This window comes from Ornithorhynchus anatinus, chromosome 16 (assembly GCF_004115215.2).
Source record: "Ornithorhynchus anatinus isolate Pmale09 chromosome 16, mOrnAna1.pri.v4, whole genome shotgun sequence".
Taxonomy (NCBI): Eukaryota; Metazoa; Chordata; class Mammalia; order Monotremata; family Ornithorhynchidae; genus Ornithorhynchus; species Ornithorhynchus anatinus.
In genome coordinates, this window is record NC_041743.1 from 22,383,074 (window position 1) to 22,409,494 (window position 26,421).

At 43.8% G+C, this 26,421-nt stretch overlaps 1 protein-coding gene across 7 annotated transcripts in view; it reads right to left on the minus strand.

The window, feature by feature from the left end:
• Window positions 1-26,421, minus strand: part of LOC100084468 (transforming acidic coiled-coil-containing protein 2) — a 298,341-nt gene that overhangs the window by 265,236 nt on the left and 6,684 nt on the right. For all 7 annotated transcript variants that reach the window (XM_029080506.2, XM_029080510.2, XM_029080508.2 and 4 more), the window contains exons 2-3: window positions 10,165-10,261; window positions 32-114 (exon numbers count right to left, since the gene is read on the minus strand). In XM_029080506.2, the coding sequence (XP_028936339.1) occupies window positions 32-64 (33 nt within the window). In that variant the 5' untranslated portion in view covers window positions 65-114; window positions 10,165-10,261. The remainder of the gene's footprint in view (window positions 1-31; window positions 115-10,164; window positions 10,262-26,421) is intronic.

Below are 26,421 nucleotides of genomic sequence, written 5' to 3' on the forward strand. Positions count from 1 at the left end.
AAAGAAAGGAAAACCATTTGATGGCACTTACCTGGTTTTGGGTGGTGCTGTTTTCATTGCCCATAATGACAGATGAGACCTAGTTTCACTTGATAATGAAATGAAGAGGGGCAACTGGAAGAAAAAAATGGATGAAAAAGCACTATAAGTAACAGAAATCAGATACCTACTCTATCTTCTCTCATCTCTTCAAATTTTCCTTCCATATTAAAATGGAATGTTAAAAGAGAGTGAGGCATCAAAGATAACCCTAAGATGGGAGATCTTTGTGATGGGGAGAAGGGTAATGTTATTGACAGAAATAGGAACTTTATGAGAGTGAGTGGCTTTAGGAGGGAAGACAGGGAGTTGGGTTTTAGACACTGTTATTGAATCAGTAATAATTGTCCTGATCCCCAGAAGGGGTCACAATTTAAAGAGAAACGACAGCAGGTATTGAATCCCAATTATACAGATGGGGAAACTGAGAAGTTAAGTTATTTTCCCAAGGTTACACAGCAGACAAGTGGCAGAGCTGGGATTAGAAGTTATATCCTCTGAATCCCAGATCTGTGCTCTTTTCCCTAAACCCTGCTTCTTCAAACAATCACTAGTATCTATTAGGTATTCAATGTAGAGCATTGTATATTGGGAAAGTACAATGCAATAGAGATGGTAGACATGATCCCTCCCCTCAAGGAGTTTATAATCTAGTGGAGGAGATAGACATTAAAATAAATTACAGATAGGGATGGGATAAGTGTCAAAGTGTTAAGTGGGTACAGATCCAAATGCATAAGTGACAGAAGAGAGGGTGAAAGGGGAAGGGAAAGGAGGCATTAGCCAAGGAAGGCCTCATGGAGGAGAGATGACTTCAGAAGGACTTTGAAGCCGGGAGAGTGGTACTCTGTTGGATAAACTGAATAGCACATGGTAATGAAATTGGAGACTAGGACTATATTAATGCCTTTCGGAATCAGAGTTAGAGGAAGGGACTCCATATGGGCAGAGTCAACGAAACTAGAGAGAAGAGGCCAGAATAAGGAAAGAGATAAGAAAGATAAAACAGATTTGAGAGAGAGAGAGAGAGAGAGTCAAATACAAGAAAAATAATCCTGGCTCTGTCACTAGTCAGCTGAGTGAGAAGTCACATAACTTCTCTTGGTTTCAGTTACTTCGTCTGTAAAACAGAGATTAAGACTGTAAGCCCTTTGTGGGGAAGGAACTGTGCCAACCTGATTACCTTGTATCTACCCCAGTGTTTAGTACAGTGTCTTGCACATAGTAATTACTTAATAAATACCATTAAAATTAAATAACTAATTTTTGTTGTTCTTTGAGGCGATTTTTATTTGTGTTTTTTCTCTTTTTTTCGAATAAAGTCAGAAAGACCACTTCCAACCCCTCCCCACCAGCGTAATACTTTATAATAATAAATCACATCACATTTATTCAATCTCCCACTTTCACTTATGTCTATGTCTTCATCTGTTTGTTTTCTCATAAAAGGGAACAATCAAGTGAAATTTCACAACTCCTTGATGTTGCATCATTTTCACTGTAAATTATTTCTATGGGTCAGAAAATTACACAAAAATGTTATTACAGTCTGAATTCTGAGCCATTCTGAGTAGCTCTAGACAGTAAGCTCCCTCTAGGCCACAAACTCCTCTCTAGACTGTAAGCTCACTGTGGGTAGGGAACATGTCTATCATATCTGTTGTACTGTACTCTCCCAAGATTCAGTACAGTGCTCTACACACAGAAAGCACTGAGTGAATATTATTGATGATGACTGATGATGATGATAGTTGGGGGATCTGTGGTATTTCACTTACTGTGTGCAGAGAACTGTACTCTCTTGGGAGAGTACAATACAACATTGTACTCTCCATTGTGCTTGGGAGAGTACAGTACAACAGATTTGGTAGAACTGAACCCTGCCCTCCATCTAGCAGGGGAGACAGACACTAAAATAAATTACAGGAAATGGAAAGCAAAAATCAATCACTCACTGTGTGCTCGGTGCTGTACTAAGCAAGTGGTTCAGTATAATAGAGTAAGTAGAAATGATCCCTGCCATTATAGAGCTTATAATCTAGTAGAGGACACAGATATTAAAATCAATTACAGGTAACAGAAGCAAAAAAGCATAAGGATATGTACACAAATTCTGTGAGTGGGATTGGGGTGAGTACCTAAGTGCTAAGGGGATATATACTCAAGGGCTGAGATGATGCAGGAGGGAGGGAACAAAAAGCTGGGTGATGAGACCTTAGTCAGGGTAGGCTTCCTGGAGGAGATATGATTTTAGGAGGGGTTGGAAGATGGGGAGGGTGGTGGTCTGTTGAATGTGAATGGGGAGAGAGTTCTATTCATTCATTCATTCAATAGTATTTATTGAGCGCTTACTATGTGCAGAGCACTGTACTAAGCGCTTGGGATGAACAAGTCGGCAACAGATAGAGACAGTCCCTGCCGTTTGACGGGCTTACAGTCTAATCGGGGGAGACGGACAGACAAGAACAATGGCACTAAACAGCGTCAAGGGGAAGAACATCTCGTAAAAACAATGGCAACTAAATAGAATCAAGGCGATGTACAATTCATTAACAAAATAAATAGGGTAACGAAAATATATACAGTTGAGCGGACGAGTACAGTGCTGTGGGGATGGGAAGGGAGAGGTGGAGGAGCAGAGGGAAAAGGGGAAAATGAGGCTTTAGCTGTGGAGAGGTAAAGGGGGGATGGCAGAGGGAGTAGAGGGGGAAGAGGAGCTCAGTCTGGGAAGGCCTCTTGGAGGAGGTGATTTTTAAGTAAGGTCAGGTGGAGGTCATGAGCAGGGTGTCACAGGGAGAGAGAGATTAGGGTAAGGCACAGGCAGTAGGTTGGTGTTAGAGGAGTTAAGTGTGCAGGCTTCTTCCTTCCGTTCTCGGAAACAGGTTCCTCCTGGAAAGAAGACCCTATCATCTAATTATGCTGATGGAATGGTAGGCTAGAGAATGAAGGCTGGTGATATGTTTTGTGGTTTTCTGGTTTAAAAATTTATGTTTTTAAATTTCTCTTTCAATTTAGTTTCTTGGATCCTTTTTAATTTTATCTCTGATTAAAATATGATTTGTTAGGAGATTAGTGTAATCAAAGTTTTATGGTTTTTCAAAAGGTTCAGGCAGACTTCCCTATTGGTTTTGGGCTAGATTTCACATCTCCTTTATTCCTTCTAAATACCTGGATTAGTGAAGGGCTTCTTTGGCTTCCCGTCCAAGGCACTTCAGCAAGGTGGCTCACACAATATGGAAACCTGGCAATCATACCTTGGCTCGACTCCGCCAACAGTCACCTCCTTGATTTCCCTTCTTCCTGACTCTTCTTTCTCAGGCCCATATCTTACTCTGTTGCCTGGATCATTTTTCTACAATGCCATTTTGCCCATATCTCCCCATTCCTTAGAAACTTCCAATGGTTGCCCATTCTTCCTGTAACAAGCAGAAACTAGCCATACTCAATTATCTCCCTCCCTTCTACTTGTCCACTCTATTCTCCCACTACACCAGAGCTTACACACTTCATTCTTTTCAAGCTAACATTCACTGTGCTTCATTCTCATCTCCCCTACCACCAACCTCTTACTCACATCCTCCTTCCTGCCTGGAACTTCCTGGCCCTTCACATCCAGCTCCTCTCCCTACCTCCATCTCCTCTCCCTTCTGAAATCACACCTCCTCCTGAAGGCCTTTACCAATTAACTTCTAACCCTTGCCATTACTATTATTTAATGACATTTGTTAAGTGCTTACTATGTGCCAGACACTGTGCTAAGTGCTGGGGTAGACACAAGATAATCAGCTTGGACACATATGCACATACACACATACACTGGGCTCACAGTCTCAATCTCCATTTTTACAGATGAGGTAACTGAGGTATGGAGAAATTAGGTGACTTTCCCAAGGTCACACAGCAAGCAAGTGGTAAAGCTGGGACCACACTCATGCTCTTTCCACTAGGCCATGCTGTTTTATTGTCGCTCAGTTGTTACTTGAACACTTCTGTAACACCTAAGCATATATGTACTAACAAATTCTCATAGCACTTATGAACATATCCATAGAGAAGCAGTGTGGCTAAGTGGAAAGAGCACGGGCTTGGGAATCAGAGGTCATGGGTTCGAATCCCAGCTCTGCCACTTGTCAGCTGTGTGACTGTGGGCAAGTCACTTAACTTCTCTGGGCCTCAGTTACCTCATCTGTAAAATGGGGATTGACTGTGACCCTCACGTGGGACAACCTGATTACCCTGTATCTACCCCAGCGCTTAGAACAGTGCTCTGCACAGAGTAAGCACTTAACATATACCAACATTATCATTATTATTATTATTATTATTATTATTATTACTATATAGTCTATTACTTCCTCCTATCTCTTGGTCTCCCTGGCTAAACTGAAAGCTCTCTGATGGTAGAGAACATGTCCACCAATTATTTTGCACTCTCCCTTTAATATTCTATTCAAGGTAGATATTGTATATCCAAACCCCACATCGCTACCGCCATCAATGGGATTCATTGAACACTTACTATGTGCAGAGCACTGTGTTAAGCACTTAGACTACAATATATCAGAATCGGTTGACATGTCCCTAGCCCACAACACTTCCTCAGAGTATTTTCTGTTGGGGCACAGCAGGAAGGGTTAATCCATATCCAAGGAACGGAAGAGGCAAGCTCTATTAGACTGTGGCACTTTGTATTAAATGCACTTGGGTTAAGGAATTAAAGTTTGCCCTGTTATCATTAAAATGCTGATGGTTCTCAAAGCCATGATCTTCTTATTCTAACTTACTCTGAAAGCAGTTTTTAGCTCTTCATTATTTTTCTGGAAAGTCACCATTATTAAGGAATCAAAAGAAAATGAGCTTATATACATTTCATAATGCGTGAAGAAACACATAAAAAAGCTTCAACTACTCTCTCTGACTTGAACTACCATCTCTGTGTGGATGATTCCTAAATTTACAACTTAAGCCCTGACCTCCCTCTTCTGCAGTTTCACATTTCCTCCTGCCTTCAGATCATATCTACTTCTATGTCCCACAGACACCTCAAACTTAACATGGCCGAAACAGAACATCTCATCTTTCCGCCCAAACCTTGTTCTCCCCCTGACTTCCCCATCACTGTAGACAGGACCACCATCCTCCCTGTCACACAAGTCCCTAATCTTGGCATTATCCTTGACTCATCTCTCTCATTCAACACACATATTCAATCTCTTACTAAGTACTTTCAGTTCATTCTTCACAACACTGCTAAAATCTGCCCTTTCCTCTCCATCCAAATGGCTACCATGTTAATCCAAGCATTTATCCTACCCCTCCTTGATTACTGCATCAGCCTCCATGCTGACCTCCCTGCCTCCTGTCTCTCGCTGCTCCAGTCCATACTTCACCCTGCTGCTAGGATCATTTTTCTACAAAAGCATTCAGTCATGCTTCCCCACTCCTCAAGAACCTCTGGTGAGTTGCCCATCTATCTCCACATCAAACAGAAACTCCATAACGTTGACTTGAAAGTACTCCATCACTCAACTATCTTATCTTCCTGATTTCCTTCTGCTTTGCTCTTCTAATGCCAACATACTCGCTATACTTCAATCTCATCCATCTCGCCACTGACCCCTCTCCCACAGGCCTACAATACTCACTGCTTCATAATTGACAGGCAATCACTCTCCTCACCTTCAAAACTTTATTGAAGGAATGTATCCTCCAAAGAGGCTTTCCATGCCTAAGCCCTCATTTTTTCTTCTCCCACTCCCTTCTGCGTCACTCTGGCACTTGGATTTGTACACTTTATTCACCCCTTTCTCAGTCCCACCACTCATATGTACATATCTGTAATTTATTTATTTAAATGAATGTCTGTCTCCCCCTCTAGACTGTAAGCTTATTGTAGGTAGGGTATGTGTACCAACTCCGTTATATTATACTCTCCCAAGTGAATAATACGGTGACTGCACACAGTACTCCATCAGTAATTACAATTCATTGACGTCTAATGAGGGGCCTAAGTATTTCTTCTCTTCAAAATACAACTCGAGGTACAAAAGATTTCACTTTCACAACTCCCTTCAAGCTATGTGCACAGGTGAATGACATATGCTCATAAATTAAATGTAACTAAGGATGATGTTTAAAAAAACACTGCACCTGAAAAATAGTTCTCAACAGATCGATAGTCAAGAAAGACTAGCCGCAGGATTTAAGAAGACAAATCTTAACTAAATATCAGCTTTTACTTTGAAGGCTTCTTGCTGACATTAAACTAAGATTCCCTGTTCCCTCTCCAGTAATAAAAGTAAATAGAACTTTGTTTCTACTTACACTGTGGGACCCAGCTTTGTGGCTTTGGAAGTCCTGCTCACTCTCCTGAACCAGACCTGTGGATTTCCAGCTGTATATCGTGCACTAAGTGCTTCTTCCTCTGTCTCCTTTCAGAATTGTGTGAAATTGAAGTTTAACCAGTTAGGCAGACAAACCAGTTGTCTCCACCCTCAGTACAGACAAGAACCAGCTATACCTCATACCTCTTAAGAGTGGATTCAATCTGCATAAATAAGCGTTGCGGATTTAGATGGAATGAGCATTTCAGAAGCAATTATTTCCCCAATTATTGCAATAGTGCTATTCATTTTAATAAAGACACTACAAGGAAAACACCTTAGCAACGTAGGTGAGTTAGGTTCCACACTGGAAAATTTTGGAATACAATTAATTCTTCCTTTGTCTTTCTGACATTAGAGCAGCAAATGGGCAGATTTTTATTTTTGGAAAGAGTGGGAAAGACAACTGCAATGTTCACTGCCCACACTGGTAAAAGAGATGGGGACAGATCATGAACAGTCTGAAAGGTGATGATCATGTCAGCAGTGATTACTATTGCTAAGGCCTGGCTTCAGTTCCAATATGGGAACTCACAAACAGTGAGGGAACTCACAGTGTCCTTGCAGAAAACACTGGCAGCCATTATTAAGACAATACCACTTTTGTAATAAAGTCAAAGGCTGAAAAGCACCTACTTACCCTGGGGCAATATGGCCAGTGCCCAGGAAAGTGTTCATGGTGAGATGCAATGCGTAGAGAAAAAGCTATGGGTAGAGAAAACAAGCACTCTCTGCAGCTTCCAACTAAGGATCTGTGGCATGGCTCCTCTTGTTTTTATTTCTGAGAATTGGTTTGATTATCTCACTTTTCCTAATCAATCATTCATTGGTATTTATTGAACGCTTACTGAGTACAGTGCACTACTAAGTGCTTGGTAAAGTACAATCTAACAGAGTTGGTAGATGCAATCCTTTCCCACAAGGAGCTTACAGTCTACTTTCATTCAATAGTATTTATTGAGTGCTTACTATGTGAAAAGCACTGTACTAAGCGCTTGGAATGTACAATTTGGTATCAGATGGAGACAATCCCTGCCCAGTGATGGTCTCACAGTCTAAATGGGGGAGACAGACAGTAAAGCAAAACAGAACAAAACAAAACAACATCATCAAGATAAATAGCATCAAAGAAATACACACCTCATTAACAAAATAAATAAGGTAATAAATAATATGTACAAATGGGCACAGTGCTGAGGGGAAGGGAAGGGGGAAGAACAGAGAGTGGGATGGGGGAAGGGAAGGAAGAGCAGAGGGAAAAGGAGGGCTCAGTCTGGGAAGGCCCCCTGGGGGAGGTGAGCTCTCAGTAGGGCTTTGAAGAGGGGAAGAGAGTTTGGTGGATGTGAAGCTGGAGGGCATTCCAGGACAGCGGTAGGACGTGGGCCAGGGGTCGATGGCGGGATAGGCATGAACAGGGGATCGTGAGGAGGTGAGTGGCAGAGGAGTGGAGTGTATGGGGTGGGCAGTAGAAAGAGAGAAGGGAAGTAAGGTAGGAGGGGGCAAAGTGATGGAGAGCTTTGAAGCCAAGAATGAGGAGTTTTTGTTTTGTGCAGAGGTTGATAGGCAATCACTGGAGGTTTTTGAGAAGGGGAGTGACATGCCCAGAGCGTTTCTGTAGGAAGATGAGCCGGGCAGTGGAATGAAGAATAGACTGGAGTGTGAGGAGACAGGAGGAAGGGAGATCAGAGAGGAGGCTGACACAGTAATCCATTTGGGATATTATGAGAGCTCGTACCAGCACAATAGCAGTTTCAATGGAGAGGAAAGGGTGGATCTTGGCGATATTGTGAAAGTGAGACCGGCAGGTGTTGGTGATGGGTTGGATGTGTGGGATGAATGAGAGAGCTGATTCAAGGCGACACCAAGGTTGCGGACCTGTGGGATGGGAAGGATGGTAGTGACGTCCAAAGTGACGGGGAAGCCAGGGAGAGGACAGGGCTTGGGAGGGAAGATAAGGAGCTCATTTTTGGACATGTTGAGCTTTAGGTGGCTGGCAGACATCCAAGTGGAGACGTCCTGGAGGCAGGAGGAGATATGAGCCTGGAGGTAGAAGGAGAGAATAGGGGAGAAGATGTAGATTTGGGTGTCATCTGCGTAGAGATGATAGTTGAAGCCGTGGGAGCAAATGACTTCACCAAGGGAGTGAGTATAGATGGAGAACAGAAGAGGGTCAAGAATTGACCTCTGAAGAACCCCTACAGTTAGTGGATGGGAGGGAGAGGAGGAGCCCGTGAAGGAGACCGAGAATGAACGGCCAGAAATGTAAGAGGAGAACCAGGAGATGATGGAGTTCGTGAAGCCGAGGTGAGATAAAATGTGGAGGAGAAATAGATGGTCGACAGTCTACTGTCTTCCTACATGACAATTCCTCTCTACTTTGCATTACATACATATGTGTGTGTGTGTGTGTATATATATATATGTTTTCCCCTTAGAATACAATTTGTGTACATGTGTGTGTGAGTGTGTGTATGTTGAACTGTCCTTTGTATTCAAAGAAGCTGTGCTGATGGTATAGATAATAATAATAATAATAATGATATTTGTTAATAGCATGGCTTTGTGGGAAGAGCACGGGCTTGGGAGACAGAGGTTGTGGGTTCTAATCCCGGCCCTGTCACTTGTCTACTGTGTGACTTTGAGCAAATCACTTACCTTGTCTGTGCCTCAGTTACCTCATCTGGAAAATGGGGATTAAGACTATGAGCCCCACGTGGGACAACCTGATTATCTTGTATCTACCCCAGCACTTAGAACAGTGCTTGGCACATAGTAAACGCTTAGCAAATACCATCATTATTCTAGCGCTCAGAATAGTGCTTGGCACATAGTAAGTGCTTAACAAATACCATTATTATTATTATTGTTAAGCACTTACTATGTGTCTAGCACTGCTCTAAGCCCTGGGATAGGTACAAGATAATCAAGTTGGACTATAGTCTCTGTCCCTCATGAGGTTCACACTCTTCATTCTCATTTTATACTTGAGGTAACTGAGGCACAGAGAAGTGAAATGATTTGCCCCAGGTCACATGGCAGACAAGTGGCAGAGCTGGGATTAGAACCCATGATGTCTGACTCCCAATCCCTTGCTCTTGCCATTAGGCCATGCTGCTTCCCAAGATGGTTTGTGATTGTGTGTGTGGCTGAGAACCAGTTCCAGCTTTATTCATTCATTCAATCGTATTTATTGAGCACTTACTATGTGCAGAGCACTGTACTAAGTGCTTGGAATGTACAATTTGGCAACAGATAGAGACAATCCCTGCCCAACAACGGGCTCACAGTATATGGTGCACACAAGAAGGCTGCCCTTTGCTGTATGGACATGTTAAGGTTTGTAGCATTAGGTCTCTTTTCCTACGAAGTTTCTGCTGAAAGAAAGTAACTTGCTTGAGTATCCTGCTGTCCCTCATTCTCCTCACACTTTCCACCCAGCGTTGCTGTGTTGTGGCAAGCATAGCTTTGACACTAGGAGACTGAGGATGTTCGAGAACTTCATTGTTCAGGATCTTGTCTTCACATTTGATACCAAGTTATTCATATTAATGTCTGTCTTCCCAACCAGACTGAAAGCTTGTTGTGGGCAGAGAACGTGACTGCTAATTTTGTTGTGTTGGGCTCTCCCAAGATCTTAGTACGGTGCTCTGCACCTAATAAGTGCTCAATAAAAACGATTGATTGATAAGTGGAGGCTGTAAATGAAACAATCACTGGGACATAATTTGTAGGTTTCTCTTACACTTGCATGGATTCCAAGAGTACAGACTCCTGACGGGCTGGACTCCTCTTTCTCGATGCAAGATAATTGTCTCTGAGCAGGAAGGGTCCCGTGTGACCTAGAGAGTGATAAGGTGAGATGTCAACACAGGCAGCACTCAGAAGGACGACAGAAAGCAAGTAAAGGTAAAGTGTGTCAAACCATGTTATTCCCATACCTGGAATATGGCCTGCTGCTCTTGGCCCTATAATTTAAGAAGGGCATTATAGCAGGTTGAAATCATGCCTACCAATTCTGTTGTATTGTACTCTCCCAAGAGCTATACACAGTGATCTGCCCACAGTAAGCACTCAATAAATACCACTGACGGATTGCTTGATTGAAGAGGTCCACCATAATGACCAGGTCAGTGGCTGAGCTTTGAGAAGAGACTGAGATGCTTTTGCCTGGAAAGATGAAGACTGTATGGGGACAGGATTGCTACTTTAAGAACATTTAGAAATGTGGACAGGACAAGCCTGGAATTGTTGTCCATCAAATCTCACAACGTGAGGATGAGGGTCACCCCCTGGAGCTGGAAAGTGGTAGATTTAAAATAATTCAAAAGTAATCCTGGTGGCTTTACAGGAGCTGCTACTCTTCCTGCAGATCTGGGTTTTTCTGCGTTTCTCATTCGGTTCCTTCTCTGCCCCAACTTCAGGGCCAACAGTGCCTACTCTCCAATGCCCCAAGGAGCCTCTGGACCCGAGCAGAGGCAGGGGAATGACAGGGGCAGTATGAAATGCCTGGGTTGGCATGAGAGGGACAAGGCAGAAAACAGGAAAGTGATGTTTCACTTGCAGCTCAATCAATCAATCAGTGGTGTTTTATTTTGCACTTACTGTGTGCTGAACACTGCACTAGCCCTGGGAAAGTAACAGTGTGGCTTAGTGGAAAGTGGAAAGAGCACGGGCTTAGAAGTCAGAGGGCATGGATTCTAATCCCAGCTCCGCCACTTGTCTGCTGTGTGACCTTGGGTTTCTCTGTGCCTCACTTACCTCACGAGCCCCATGTGGGATAACCTGATTACCTTGTATCTACCCCAGTGCTTAGAACAGTGCTTGGTATATAGTAAGCACTTAACAAATACCATCATTATTATTATTATTACTAGGGCTTGGGAAAGCACAATACAAAAGAGTTGGCAATCAGCTCTCGCCCTTCTCCCTTACCTCACTGATGTCCTACTTCAACCCATTCCATACATTCCACTCCTCTAATGCCAACCTACTCTCATTCCTCAGTCTCATCAATTCCACCCATGACCCCTTGCTCATGTCCACCCTCTGGCCTAGAACTCTCTCCCCCTCCATGTATATCACACCAGTACTCTCCTACCTCCACTCTCCCCTCCTTTAAAGTTTTATTAAAATCACAACTTCTCCTAGGGGTCTCCCCCTACTAAGCCACTTTTCTCCTACTTCCTCTGTCTTCTGTGTCACCCTCGTACTTGCATTTGAACCCTTTAAGCATTTGATATTCACCCCATGCTCAGCCCCACACCACTCATGTGCAGATCGGTAATTTATCTTAATGTCTGCCTCCCCACCTAGACTGTAAATTCCTTGTGGGTGGGGTACAACAACCAACACTCTCAAGTGCTTAGTACAGAGCTCTGCACATAATGAGCATTCCATAAATACCACTGATTGATGAGTATAGATATTTCTTTGCAAAGCACTGGGCTAAATGCATAGTGGGTAATGGAGTAAACAGATTAGACCTAGCCCATACCCCATGTAGTGGGGCAAGTAGCCGGAATAATAACAATAAACTCTACAATGAACTCTAGAGAAGCAGGACAGTCTAGTGGAAAGAGCATAGACCTGGAAGTCAGATGACCGGAGGTCTAATCCTGGCTCTGCCACTTGCCTGCTGTGTGACCTTGGACAAGTCACTTAATATCTCTGTGCCTCAGTTACCTCATCTGTAAAATGGGGTTCTCTGGATTCATGAAATCCCCTTTAGAAGCAGCTCGGAATCTTTCAAGGAAGCCAAGGGAGTTTCTCAGGTAATGTTTTTTAAGCAGCTTCTCAAGGAGACCTGACAGATAAGGTGACTGAATGACTCCTCCCCGTAAGCACAGATCATCGAGAAGTCTGGGCGATTGGAAAGAAGCACTGTTTGTATCTCTTGAGGAAAAATGGAAGATGGTGATCTCTATCGGATTGAAGCGATTTGAAGACCTAGTCTTCCCAGTCACCGAGGAAAGCGCCTTGGTGAATTTTCACCAAACTGCAAGATTAACTGTGCCTCTAGCACCAGTTTTGTTTTGAGCCCAGTGGAAAGAGCACCACTCTGGAAGTTGAAGGCCTGGGTTCAAATTCCAGTGCTCCATACCAATTCGGATGGATTGCACTCTCCCAGGCACTTAGTACAGTGTTCCACACACAAGTACTCAGTAAATACGATTCATTTGTTGATTGGTGCTCCCTCTAGCTGGCTAATGTGGGTAAAGCCAGCACATTCACCTTACAACAAGCTGCCCCTCTGCCCGGTCATTAGCTTGTTGGACTCCCTGTGCTTCAGCAGGCCAGGAAATGCAGGGATGAGAGACTACGAGGGTGTTCCGCAAACCCCTCGTGATCTCGTCATTTCCTCCGCGCAGATTGGGGTCCTGGAGTCCCAGGTCTGAGGCTCATCAGTGATTGCCAATGGGCAATCCAAAAGATGGCACCTCTGCCCTGCCCACCACACTGATCTACCAGGGCAAAACACTGCATCTTGGGTTGCCAGCTGTGTAAGGTGAGTTGGCCCTAGCATCGAGACAGTAAGCTCCTCTCTGGACGAATCTCCCTATGGGCAGGGAACCTGTCTTCTAACTCTGTTATTCCATAGTCTCCCAAATGCTTAGTACAGTGCTCTGCACACAGTAAGCTCTCAATAACTATGATTGATTGATTGATTGATTAAGGATGGTTTTAGTTATTCCAGGACATGACAGCTGCTGAGACCGGCTGTCCAAGAGAAAGTTCCCAAAGTCGGGCACTGCTCTGAAACAGAGGATGCCAAGCCTCGTGCTTCAGATAAGACACCGATGAATTGGTGTCTCCTAAAGCCAGAATTAAGGGCATTACCTTGGGCAGCTGGGATAGGGTATTTATAGGCCTGTTATCCTGTCCCCAAAAATATAAACAAATGATTGTGCAATTAGAGCGTGTCAGATTTCAGAAGCTCGTTTTATTTAAAGATGTACTTTTCCACTTGGTCTGAGAGAAATACACCGGGCCTGGGATCATCAGTGTTTCCACTCTGTTTTGGGGGAGAAATGCTTCCTCCCTTGCCGCTCCTTTCATTGCCTCGTCTTACTTGACCTGATCCAGAAAACGTGTGCGCAATATTTTCCACACATCATTTATTTCCATTGTTCCCACATATAACTAACTCAGGGATGAAAGATTTGGGTGAATCGAGTTTAAACAGTAATTCTAAATAGAATACTATTTAGTTTCGGGAAGCAACATGGCCTAATGGATAGAGCACAGGCCTGGGAGTCAGAAGGACCTGGTCTCTAATCCCGGCTCCACCACTTGTCTGCTGGTTGACCTTGACCAAGTTACTTCACTTCTCTATGCCTCAATTACCTCATCTGTAAAATGGGTATTAAGCCTGTGTGGGACCTGGACTGTCCAACCTGATTAATTTATATCTACCCCAGTGCTTAGTACAGTGCTTGGCTCATAGTAAGTCTTAACAGATACCTTTATAAAACAAAAAACAAAAAACTAGCACACCTAAATATTCCACCCACTAACCTGGAAATCAGGACTGCTGAATCTGACTCCTTCCTTTTTCTCGACTTGTTGTGTGACCTTGGGAAAGTTATCTAACTTCTCTGGGCCTCTCTTTCTCCTTTTTCAAGTGGGATAATGACCCTTTCAGTTTAGTTCATAAAGAATCTGGGAGTGTTACTAAAAAAATGTTGCTAATCAATATAAGGTGACAAAGAGTTTTCCAAAAGAATTCCCCTTTTAAAAATATGTTCAACACATTTAAGCAGCCTGGCCAACTGAGTAAGTTAAGTTAGGTTCACCAAAAGTTGTCTGCTTATCCATCAGAACCTCCACAGTTGGCTCCCAAACCACCTGCCACCTGCATGTATAGAATCATGTTTGGCGTTTATGCATGGGATCTTTCCCTGTTCAGGAGGGACACAGATCAGAGGTTTGGATGGGCAGCATTTAAAGCAGGTGGGATCCTAGCTTTCAATCAGAAGAGGAAGAAAGGCCAGGGAATAGGTCCCCGGCTTCATGGGTTCCAGGTATTAATAGTACTTTAAGCCCCTGGGCAATTTAGCGGGACTGATTTCACCAAATAGCAGACAGTAACGTACACACAGGGTTTGTCACCAAATAGGTTTTCAAATATTGGCTATTAGATTGCTAAGGAATTAGGGAAGGTTCTTCTGACAACACAGTGCAACATGATGTAGGAAAAAGGACTTGTGAGCACGCTCACAGCATGGGTATGCCAGTTTAGTGCTCTTATCACCTTCGGCCATCTCTTGCACATAAGCATTTAATTACTTATGCCTGTATTTATGTCTATGTTCAGCAATTGCATATGCATGCATATTAGACATTTCTCTATGTCTCTACCATTAGAGTGTAACAATAATAATGTATCTGTTAAGTGCTCACTATGTGCCTAGAACTGTTCTAAGAGCTGGAGTAGAGACAAGGTTGTCACACATGGGGCTCAGAGTCTCAATCCCCATTTTACAGATGAGGCAACTGAGGCACCGAGAAGAAAAGTGACTTACCCAAAGCCACACAGCAGACAAGTGGCGGAGCCGGGAATAGAACCCACGCCCTCTGACTATCAAGCCCATGTTCTTTCCACTGAGCCACACCACTTCTCTAAGAGCATAAGCCTCTTGTGGCCTGAAACTACCTCCCTTTTTATATCCGACAGACAATTATTCTCCCCACCTTCAAAGCCTTACTGAAGGCACATCTCCTCCAAGAGGCCTTCTCCTTTCTTCTTCTCCCACTTCCTTCTACTTAGCCATGACTTGCTACCCTCATTCACCATTCCCATATAGCCCCACAGTACTTATGCATGTATGTGTAATCTATTTATTTATATTCACATGCATCTTCCCCTCTAGACTGTAAGCTCATTGTGGGCAGGGAATGTGCCTGGTATTTTGTTATGTTGTACTCTCCCAAGCACTTAATACAGAGCTCTGCACACAGTAAGCACTCAATAAATACAATTGATTGATTAGTAGGAAATGGTTTGGGTTTCTGTTGTCACTCCTAAGTGCTTAAAACTGTGCACTTTACTCAGGAGTGGCTCAATAAATGTCATTACCCTAGCATTCATTCATTCACTTGCTCAATCGTATTTATTCATTCATTCATTCATTCAATAGTATTTATTGAGCGCTTACTATGTGCAGAGCACTGTACTAAGCACTTGGAATGTACAATTCAACAATAGAAAGAGACAATCCCTGCCCAGTGATGGACTCACAGTCTAATCGGGGAGACAGACAGCAGAGCAAAACAGAACAAAACAACAACAAGACAACACTATCACAATGAATATAATCAAGGGGATGTACATCTCACTAACAGAATAAATAGGGTAATAAATAATATATACAAATGAGGACAGTGCTGAGGGGAGGGGAAGAGGGGAGGGGGAGGAGCAGAGGGTGGGGTGGGAAGGGGAAGGGGAGCAGAGGGGAAGGGGGCTCAACTGAAGGGAGGTGGAGGGGGAAGGGGGAGGAGCAGAGGGTGGAGGGGGAGCAGAGGGAGAAGGGGGGAAGCTCAGTCTGGGAAGGCCTCTTGGAGGAGGAGAGCTCTCAGTAGGGCTTTGAAGAGGGGAAGAGAGTTATTGAGTGTTTCCTGTGTTCAGAGCACCATACTTAGTGCTTGGGAGAGGACAACAATAAACCACATTCGCTGGCCACACAAGCTTACAGTCTAGATGGGGGAGACAGACATCAATACAAATAAATAAATTACAGACATGTACATTAGTGCTGTGGGGCTGGGAGAGGGGAAGACAAAAAGGAGCAAGTCAGGGTGATGCAGAAGGGAGTGGGAGAAGAGGAAAGGAAGGGCTTAGTCTGGAGGAGAGGGGCCCTCAATATGGCTTTGAAGGGGGGAAAAGCGATTGTCACATTTGAAGACGAAGGGTGTTCCAGACCAGAGGCAGGATGTGGGGTAAGGGTCAGCTCAGAGATAGGTGAGATCGAGGCACAGTGAGAGGGCTGGCATTACAGGAGCCAAGTGTGTGGGCTGGGTTGTAGAAGGAGAGTTATCAAGGTGAGGTAGGTTGCTGTGCTCAAGATTATGGCAGAGAATAGGACCTTCTGGAGAAAGTATATCCATGAAGTCACTATGAATCGGAAATGAATTGACAGCATATAATAATAATAATGTGCACAAGAGACATTTGTGAATGGGCTCCTTCCTTCAAAACTCAGTACAGAAGGGAGACTATTGAAATCCAGACTAAAATACTAAACTTGTATGCTTCCTGGTCCCTTGGAGGGAATGCTATAGCCAAGATATATTAAAGGATAATGTCTCAGGAGAAAAGAGTTTCTAAATTCATTTGCATCTTCTTTTGCATGAGAAAAAATTAGATTTCCTGTGGTCAAAATGCACTCGAAGGCTTGTTAATTATACCTTAAATGGGCCCACTGTGTAGGGTTTTCAAGCCTATTTGCTCAGGCATAATGCCTCTGGTCACCTCTTACCTCCTTAAAACACACACATACGCACGCACACACACACACACACACTCTCTTTTCTCTTGTTAGGATTGTAAATTACACATAAAAAAATCCTGCTCCTCTCCTGATCAAAAAAAAATGTTGATGTTGTTTGATTCAGATACATCAACACAGTTCAGTGTTTTTGGGTTCAGCATAAATGCCTAGATTTTTGTGGGTTTCAGCAGCTTGTTTTCATAAAGAGTCCTGGTTTCTTCTAATCCTCAGACAGTAGTTATAGGCTTCATGGAAACTGTGAGTAACAGGAAATTTATGTTTGAGAGTTTCTCCAAGAATTTGTTCTATCAGCAAAGAAAGAGGCTTTTTAGTTCAAATCAATATACGCTTTCACTGTTTCCTGTTACAGTAAATGAATATACAGCTGGGATCGTATTTATCATCAGCCTTGTAGATACTGAGTTTTCTAGTCAAAACTGTGTTAAAAAGGCCCTACCCCTGGCTGCACAGGACAAGACACAACATAGACATGTTTTTTACCACTAAACACTGATTTTAGTCTCAAGTGTGTGGAAAAGTGATTAAGGTAATAAACAGTTTCTTCATTATCACTGTGAACTGTGAGTATAGGAAGTAAAACGCTACTTCATTAGTCTACCAACTCCATTGTACTCTCCTAAATGCTCTGCCTAGAGTACACGCTCAGTCAATCACTCAGTCAATCCTATTTATTGAGGGCTTTCTGAGTACAGAGCACTGTACTAAGCGCTTGGGAAAGTACAGTACTATTAAGTGCCATCGAGTCACTTCCGATTCATAACGACTCCATGGACATACTTTCTCCAGAACATCCTGTCCTCTGCCATAATCTTGAGCACAACAACCCAGGAAATGTTCAATCAGTCAATTCAGTAACAAACTACTCATTTGCAGGCAGTAAGTGGGCTCTTTTCTAGATCTAAGCTTTGCCATGCTTCATCTGAAATTTGCCTTTAAAACAGACAAATCATTCAGTGGTATTTAGTGAGTGCTTACTGTGTGCAGAGCACTATATGAAGCACTTGAGAGAGTACAATAAGCAGAGTTGGTGGACACATTCCCTGTCCACAATGAGCTACAAACAAACGTTAAGCTGTGATCTAATAAATGTCATATATACTCATTCATTCGATCGTATTTACTGAGTGCTTACTGTGTGCAGATCATTTACCAAGCGCTTGAGAAGTACAATTCAGCAACAAATAGAGACAATCCCTGCCCACAACTGGCTCACAGTCTAGAAGGGGGGAGAAAGACATCAAAACAAATAAACAGGCATCAGTAACACCAATATAAATAAATAGAATTATAGATACATACACACCATTACTAAAAATAAATAGAATTATAATTATGAATATGTACATATATACACAAGTGCACTCATATAACCTTTAAGTTCACTGTGGGAAGGGAAGTATCTGCCAACTTTGTTGTAGCAACCTCTCCCAAGCACTTAATATAGTACTGAAAATAGTAAGTGCTCCATAAATACCATTGATGAGGATGATAATATTGTATTGTACTCTCCCAAACACTTAATACAATGCTCTGCACACAGTACATTCTCAATAAATGCCACTGAATGAATGGATGTATATCACTAGGAAGATGAAATATTGACTTTCATTTCCTCATACTATCATAGTAGAGATACAGTGCAATACAGCATTTTTTTGGTCTTGTGGCATATGGTGTATAACCCCGTACAAAATGATGACAGGGAAAAACATGAAAGAAGCTGAAGCGATAGCCACATCAGAGCGAAGATTGAGCACCGATTCCCACACAAGCTGCCCATCGGAGCTCAGATTTCTATGCAGCCTGATGTCTTCAACTGTTCTGATGGCACCTCCTAGTTTATTTTCCACATTTCTTCCCCACCCTTTGATTGACTGTAATTTATATTTTTCTACTCAGTCTATTTATTGATCAAGTACTTACTGAGCATTTACCGTGTGCAGAGCACTGTATTAAGCACTTGGGAAGAGTACAGTATAACAGATTTGGTAGGCATGACTCCGGCCCTCAAGGAGGTTATGGTCTAGTGGGACTCACCCTTTGTCCTCTGCCTACCTCCCATCCCTGGTCACCAGCCTTCCCCATGGCCCATCCCCACAACCTCAAACCTGGCTCCCCATCCCTAAGGCTTCCTCCCACTCTGACTCTGCACCAGGCTGCTCCATTTCTGCCCATTAGAAATCCATTAGAGCCTATGAATCCATTAGAGCCTATGTCAGATGGAATTCCCAAGGCCAAGGCGCAGGATGAGATTGGGCAGGGCTGGGAGGAATTCTCTCTCATCTGCCCGTCTGTCTGCCTGTCTGTGTGCGTATCTCTCTCTCTCCCCTCATGGTACATCATAAACAAAAATAAAAATGAAACCAGTGGACTAGAAGAGAGTCCTTTTTAGGCAGCCAGTGCTTGATTGATTGTAATGGGTGCCCATCTAACATTTGCTGTATTGTAGTTTCCAAACATGCAGTGCTCTGCACTCAGCACTCAGTAAATACAAATGAATGAATTAATTTGCTAGCTGGCTGGAGAAACTCGTCTCCCACAGCTCACCACAGCAGTAGTAGCTGATGTGGACTTGTTTGGGTTAAGGACTGGTTGGTTGGCTTTGTATTTAGCACTCTACAAGAATATAATAATAATGTTGGTATTTGTTAAGCGCTTACTACGTGCTGAGCACTGTTCTAAGTAAGTGTTCTAAACAATGTTCTACGTGCCAAGCACAGGGTAATCAGGTTGTCCCACGTGAGGCTCACAGTTAATCCCCATTTTACAGATGAGGTAACTGAGGCACAGAGAAGTGAAGTGACTTGCCCACAGTCACACATCTGACAAGTGGCAGAGCCGGGAGTCGAACTCATGACCTTTGACTCCGAAGCCCAGGCTCTTTTCCACTGAGCCATGGGCTTCAGGTCTGCCTATTCTTTATCACTCTCCTAGTTTCATGCTCATAACAGCCCCTCTTCCAGAAGTACTAATTCATGTATTTATATTAATGTCTATCTCCCCCTCTAGGCTGTAAACTCTTTGTGGGTAGAAAATGTCTGCTTATTTTGTTGTACTCTCCCAAGCACTTAATTCAGTGCTCTGCACAGAGTAAATGCTCAACAAATACCACTGACTGATTGAGGTCAGACACGGTCCCTGTCCCACAGTCAAGGAGAAGGAAGAACAGGTATTTTATCCCCATTTTATAGATGAGAAAACCGAGGTACACCGAAGTTAAGGGACTTGTTCATGATCACACAACAGGCAATGGCAGAATTGAGACTAGAACCGAGGTTCCTTGACTCCTAGAACCATACCCTTTCTCCAAGGCCATGTGGCTTCTCAACTTTCCGAGGGCTTCATTCTCTCAGGCACCAGTGGGTGTAGTAGGAGAACTGTGGTCGGGCAGAACCGTGGGGGCTGGGGGATTCCGGGATTGGGGTTGTGCTCGAGGAGACCAAAACTCTTCAGCCCCATTCCTAATTCTGCCCCAGCCACCTGCGCTGGACCTCAGGACCTCGGTGGCCAGTCCAGAGGGGACTGATCTAGACCGGCAGGGATCAATCTCCTTTCCCCAGAGCTTCTGGGCCATGGTGGAGCCATCTGCTTTAAAAATGCAGCAATTCCTGGGGAGAGCCTGCCAACTTACGCTGTTGGGGCTGCAAAGACGTGGATGGCAATGGCACATGAAACTCCTGCCCCATGGGCTCAGAAACATGGCCTTTGCTACGCAGATGCATTTGCCACTTTCAGGACCTGGTGCTATTTCTTACCTCAGGAAGGCAACCCCATCCCTGACTTCTACAAGCCAGCTGATCTGCTTGCTGTTGTTTTCTCCCAGCATCTTTTGGTACAGCACAGCACCCACTGTGAGTCTCTAGGGTGTGGTCTCTCCTCCCAGTTTGCATGTCTCTCCTGCCCCTTTTGGGCTCATCATCCATCAGCCATTTGGGTATCTTTGCTAATGTCCGGGATCAGATTCGATCTGTTGCCAAACCCCATTGGCTCTTCCTCCACAACGTTTCCAGGATCTGCCCCTTCCTTCCACCCAAACAGCCAACAAGTGGTCCAAGAACTGGTTCCACCCTGTTTGACTTTTCATCAGTACCCATTTTTGCCTCCAGTCTCTCCTTTCTCCAGTCTATACTTCATGATTTTGCCCAGATTATTTTTCTGAAACCCCATTCTGCACACACCTCTCTACTCATCAGAAACCTCCAGTGGTTTCCCATTCCTCTTTGCAGCAAACAAAAACCCCGGAGCATAGGCTTTAAGGCATTCATTCAGATCTCTGCACGCCCTACTTATCCTCTCTCCTCTCCCACCACAGCCCAGCTTACACTCTTTGTTCCTCTCAAGCCAACCTACTTATTGTGCTGCATTCTTACCTCTCCAAATGCTGACTTCTTGTTCACACCCTCACCCCTGGCTGGAATTCCCTCCCACTTCAGTTTTGATAGAGAAGCAGCATGGCCTAGTGGACAGAACACAGGCCCGGGAGTTAGAAGGTCCTGGTTTCTAATTCCAGCTCTGGCACTTGTCTGCTGTGTGAGCTGGGCAAGTCATTTCACTTCTCTGTGCCTCAGTTACTTCATCTGTACAATGTGGGACATGGACTGTGTCCAACCTGATTAACTTGTATCTACTCCTCGGCTTAGTACAGTACCTGGCACATTGTAAGTGCTTAAGAAATACCATAGAAAAAGGATCAATAGTCCATTTTCAATACCCTTTGGAAATCACATACCCTACTGCAAGTCCTCCCCACTTCATTTCTCATCTTTCCTACTGCCAATTCAGCACTTCTGTACCACCTGGGGCAAATGGCAGCATCTGTGCCCTTGATATGTACAGAACAAAGGTAAAACTCTCAAGACCTGAAGCTTGGGACCTGAATTTTCTAGATGAGCCCCTTAGTTTCTCACTTAGATACAGTCTTGGGATCCCAGTGTCCCATATACCAGTTGCTGCTAGCCAGCACTTTGCCATCCGACACTAGCCAAGTTATTTCAACCAGAGTTTTCCCCATCTGTGAGAACTGAGGATGAAACAGTTTGAAAAGCAATTTAGGGTCCTGGAGGGAAGAGTCTAGTCAGTTCCAAATTTGGTGGTTATTTTGTTATTGGCTTTCGGTCATGCGAATTCTAATATCACTAAATACTTTTCAAGGAATTGGAAAATCTGAGACGATGATCTTGTGACTGGCCTAGAATTCAAAGGGTGAGTTGTTCCAGCCGGTTGCTAAGAAACCTGAGATGAGCAATCACTTTGTCAGGTTCTAACTTGAGCTTTAGGATAAATTTTAGGAAAATGGGTTCACGTGTTTAGTTTATCAAATGTCATAGAACTAGCAGATGGCCCCAGGCTTTTTACGTTCTCTTTTAAATCCTGGTTGACTGAAAGTTGTATTTGCATAGAAAATTAAGACATGTTCTGAAAAGCTCTGCTACTCTTAGAACTGATGACTCCCAGGAAAAAACATCCAGATTAAGAATTTTTCTCTATAAAGCGGAGTACACAGTCAAATGTTTCTGGAGGAAACCAGAACTGCATTCTCCCAGAAACTTCAGTGTGGCCTAGTGGATAGATCATGGGTCAGGCAGTGGCCTAGTGGATAGATCATGGATTCTAATTCTGGCTCTTCCGTCTGTCTGCTGTGTTACCGGGGCAAGCCATTTCACTTTCCTGTGCCTCAGTTCTCTCATCTGTAAAATGGGGCCTTCCCTGACTAAGCCCTTCTTTCCTTTTCTCCTTCTCCCTTGATGCCAAGACTGGCTCCCTACATTCATTCGCCCCTCCCAGCCCCACAGCATTTATGTCCATATAAATGCTTAAGTACATATACATGTAATTTATATATCTGTATTAATGGGTCTCTCCTCCTCTAAACTGTAATAATAATAATAATAGTAATAATTAAGGTATTTGTTAAGTGCTTACTATGTGCCAGGCACTGTACTAAGGACTGAGATAGATAAAAGCAAATCGAGTTCCCCTGTCCCATGTGGGGCTCACAGTCGCATTCCCCATTTTACAGATGAGGTAACTGAGGCACAGAGAAGTAAAATGACTTGTCCAAGGTCACACAGCAGATAAGTGGCAAAGCCAAGATTAGAACTCATGACCTTCTGACTCCCAGGCCCATGCTCCATCCACTACACCATGCTGCTTCTACAAAAAGTAGGTGGAGGTACCGGGATCGAACCTGGGGCTTAATACATGTGAAGCATGCTCTCTGCACCCTTTAAGAGCAGGGGATTTATCTGTTTATTGTTATATGTACTCTCCCAAGAGCTTAGTAGAGTGCTCTGCACACAATAAGTGCTCAATAAATATGACTGAATGAATGGGGATTAAGACTGTGAGCCCCATGTGGAACATGGACGTTGTCCAACCTGATAAACCTTGTATCTCTCCCGGCTCTTAGAACAGTGCCCGACACGTAGTAAGAGCTTAACAAATACCATTCAAAACAAACAAAAAACCTATATTTGGGGTAGCAGCCATTCTGGAATTGGCTACTTCATCCGTGCCTTGAGTGCTTGAAACAATCTATTTTCATTAGTGTCCAATTGCAAACAGATGTTAGCTGTTTGACTGCGGAGTGCTGCCTTTCTCTTGGAGCTGATTTACAACTATATTGCATAATGTCGTATTTCATTTGTAGTTGAAATTCACTGGAACAAATCCTGGCCCAGATTTCTAAGTGCAACGCCCTGACTTGAATCTGAGGTGGAGATCTTTCCTCTTTTGGGGTTACACACAGAGGGAACTAATCACATAGTGTGCCCTGGATCAATTTCAAGTATCATGATTAATCAATCAGTTAATGATATTTATTGAATTCTTATTGTGCGCAGAGCACTGTACTAAACATTTGGGAGAATACAGTACAGTAGAGTAGAGAGACACGATCCCAGCCCAAAAGGAGCTTACAAAGTCGACGCTGGGGTTTTAAGGAAAACTCTCAGATTGTGAGCCCCTCACCCCGTCGCCCCACTGGTGGTCAGGGACTGTGTTTAATTCCCACCTGTGTATTTTTTCCCAGTGCTTAGTACAGTGCTCTGCACACATTAAGTGCTTAACAAATACTCTCATTGCCCCTACTCTAGGAGTAACTCTGCTATTAGAGCAATTGATGTCTGGGGAAACTAATCTCCAATTGCTCTCCTTGATATTTAACGAGAACTGAAATGGAAGTTCAAACTCATCTCTAAAAGGTTAGAATTGAAAATTAGCCTTCATATTTATCCTGTTTAAGGACTGCCCAATTCAGAGTAGAGACCCAAGTGTGGGAAGAGCCAGGGGCAAATTGGAAAACACTGGCTCCTGCCTCTGATCTTGGAGATGCCCCAAATCAGAGGGGGGCCGAGGAGAGGGGGAGAGACACAAGTGCGGGTTGTGGGTCCTTAACCATTCTTACTAATGATCAACAAAATCAAAACAGTATAAACATATGCAGTGGTATTAACTAAGCATATACTGTGGTCCAAAACAATGTGCTAAGTTCTGGGTAGATATAAGATAAATAAATTGGACACAGTACTTGCCCTTTATGTGACTCTCATTCTACAAGGAAGGGTGTATAAGTATTTTAATCCCAATTTTACATTTGAAGAAACTGAGGCACAGAAAAGTTAAGTGACATTTGCCCATGGTCACCCAGCCAGGACAAGAACCCAGGTTTCCAGTAGGCCATCCTGCCTCCCATTATTGAAATCCCCTGAGGAGTTGTCGATGACCACTAGGCAGTCAGCATAGCTCTGTGGACTGCCAAAAAACCTGAGGAAGATTGTGATTGTCTCTTAGCCTGGACCAAAGACTTTCACTGATAACAGTCAATCAATCAAAGGTATTTGTCACTATGTATGGAACACTGTACTAAACGCTTGGGAGAGTACAATACAACAAAATTAGCCGCCCCATAATGTGATTATAATCTAGAGTCTCCATACCCAAACTCCCTTCCCCTTGACACACAAATCAACACACTCAACATCACCCTCTACATTCAACTGAACTCCTTTTCTCACCTGTCCCTCCCCCAGTCTTGTACTACTAACCCACAACCCTGGATCACCTCTAGAGTACACTTCTTCTGCTCCTGTGCCTGACCTGCGGAGCACTGTTGAAGGAAATCTAGACATTTCTCTGACCTTGTTCATCTAAACTTCATTTTTATCTGCTTTACTTTGGCCCTCTCCACTGGCCCACAACAATACTTCTCCTTCCTAATTCACTCCCATACCCTGTGCCCCCAGCAGCTGTTCTGGGCATTTAAATCCCTCCTCAAACATCCTGTCCCCCACCCCCACCATTTCTTTCCCCTAACAAGCTGGCTACATACTTTATCAACAAAATTGAAACCATCAGGTTCGAATCTCGGCTCTGCCACTTGTAAGCTGGGTGAATGTGGGCAAGTGACTTCACTTCTCTGTGCCTCAGTTACCTCATCTGTAAAATGGAAATTAACTGTGAGCCTCACGTGGGACAACCTGATTACCCTGTATCTACCCCAGCGCTTAGAACAGTGCTCTGCACATAGTAAGCGCTTAACAAATACCAACATTAGTATCTCCCTAAAATCTCCCCTGCTCCTCTTCAATCCCTGGCTCCTCCTCCACCCTTCTTTGACTCTCCCTATGATCCCTGCAGTGACTCTCGCCTCTTTCTTAAATCTACCCCCTCCACCTGTGCCGCTGATCCCTTTCCTTCATATCTATTTAAAACACTTGCCTCCTCCCATCTTCCCTCCTTTATTGCCATCTTCAACTGTTCACTTTCCAACATCATCTTCCCCCTGCTTTCAAACATGGTTATATCTTCCCATCCTAAAAAACATTCTGACGACTCCCTCCGCTCTCCCTCACCCCATCTCCCTCCTACCATTTCTCTCCAAACTTCTTCTTGAGAGAGTTGTTTACACCCACTGTAAATTCCTCTCCTCCAATTTTTTCCTAGATCCCCTCCAATCTGGCTTCCACCCCATCACTTCACAGAAACAGCCCTCTCTGAGGTAAACAACGACCTTCTTCTTCCCAAATCTGACGGCCTCTACTCTATCCTAACCCTTTTCCTTGACCTCCCATCTGTCTTTGACGCTATGGATCACCCCCTTCTCCTTGCAACTATATCCAACCTCGGCTTCATTGACATTGTCCTCTCTTGGTTCTCCTCCTATCACTCTGACCACTCCTTCTCAGTCTCTTTTGCTGGCTCCTCCTCTGCTTCCTATCCTCTGACAGTGAGGGTCCCTCAAGGATCAGTTCAGGGTCCCCTTCTATTCTCCATCTACACCCACTTCCTTGGAGAACTCATTTGCTCCCATGGCTTCAATTACCATCTCTAGGCAGATGATTCCCAAGTCTATATCTCCAGCCCTGACCTCTCTCCTTCCCTGCAATCTTGTATTTCCTCCTGCCCTCAGGACATCTCTCTCTGGATGCCGTGCCAACAAGTCAAATTAAACATGTTCAAAACTGAACTCCTTATCTTCCCACCCAAACCCT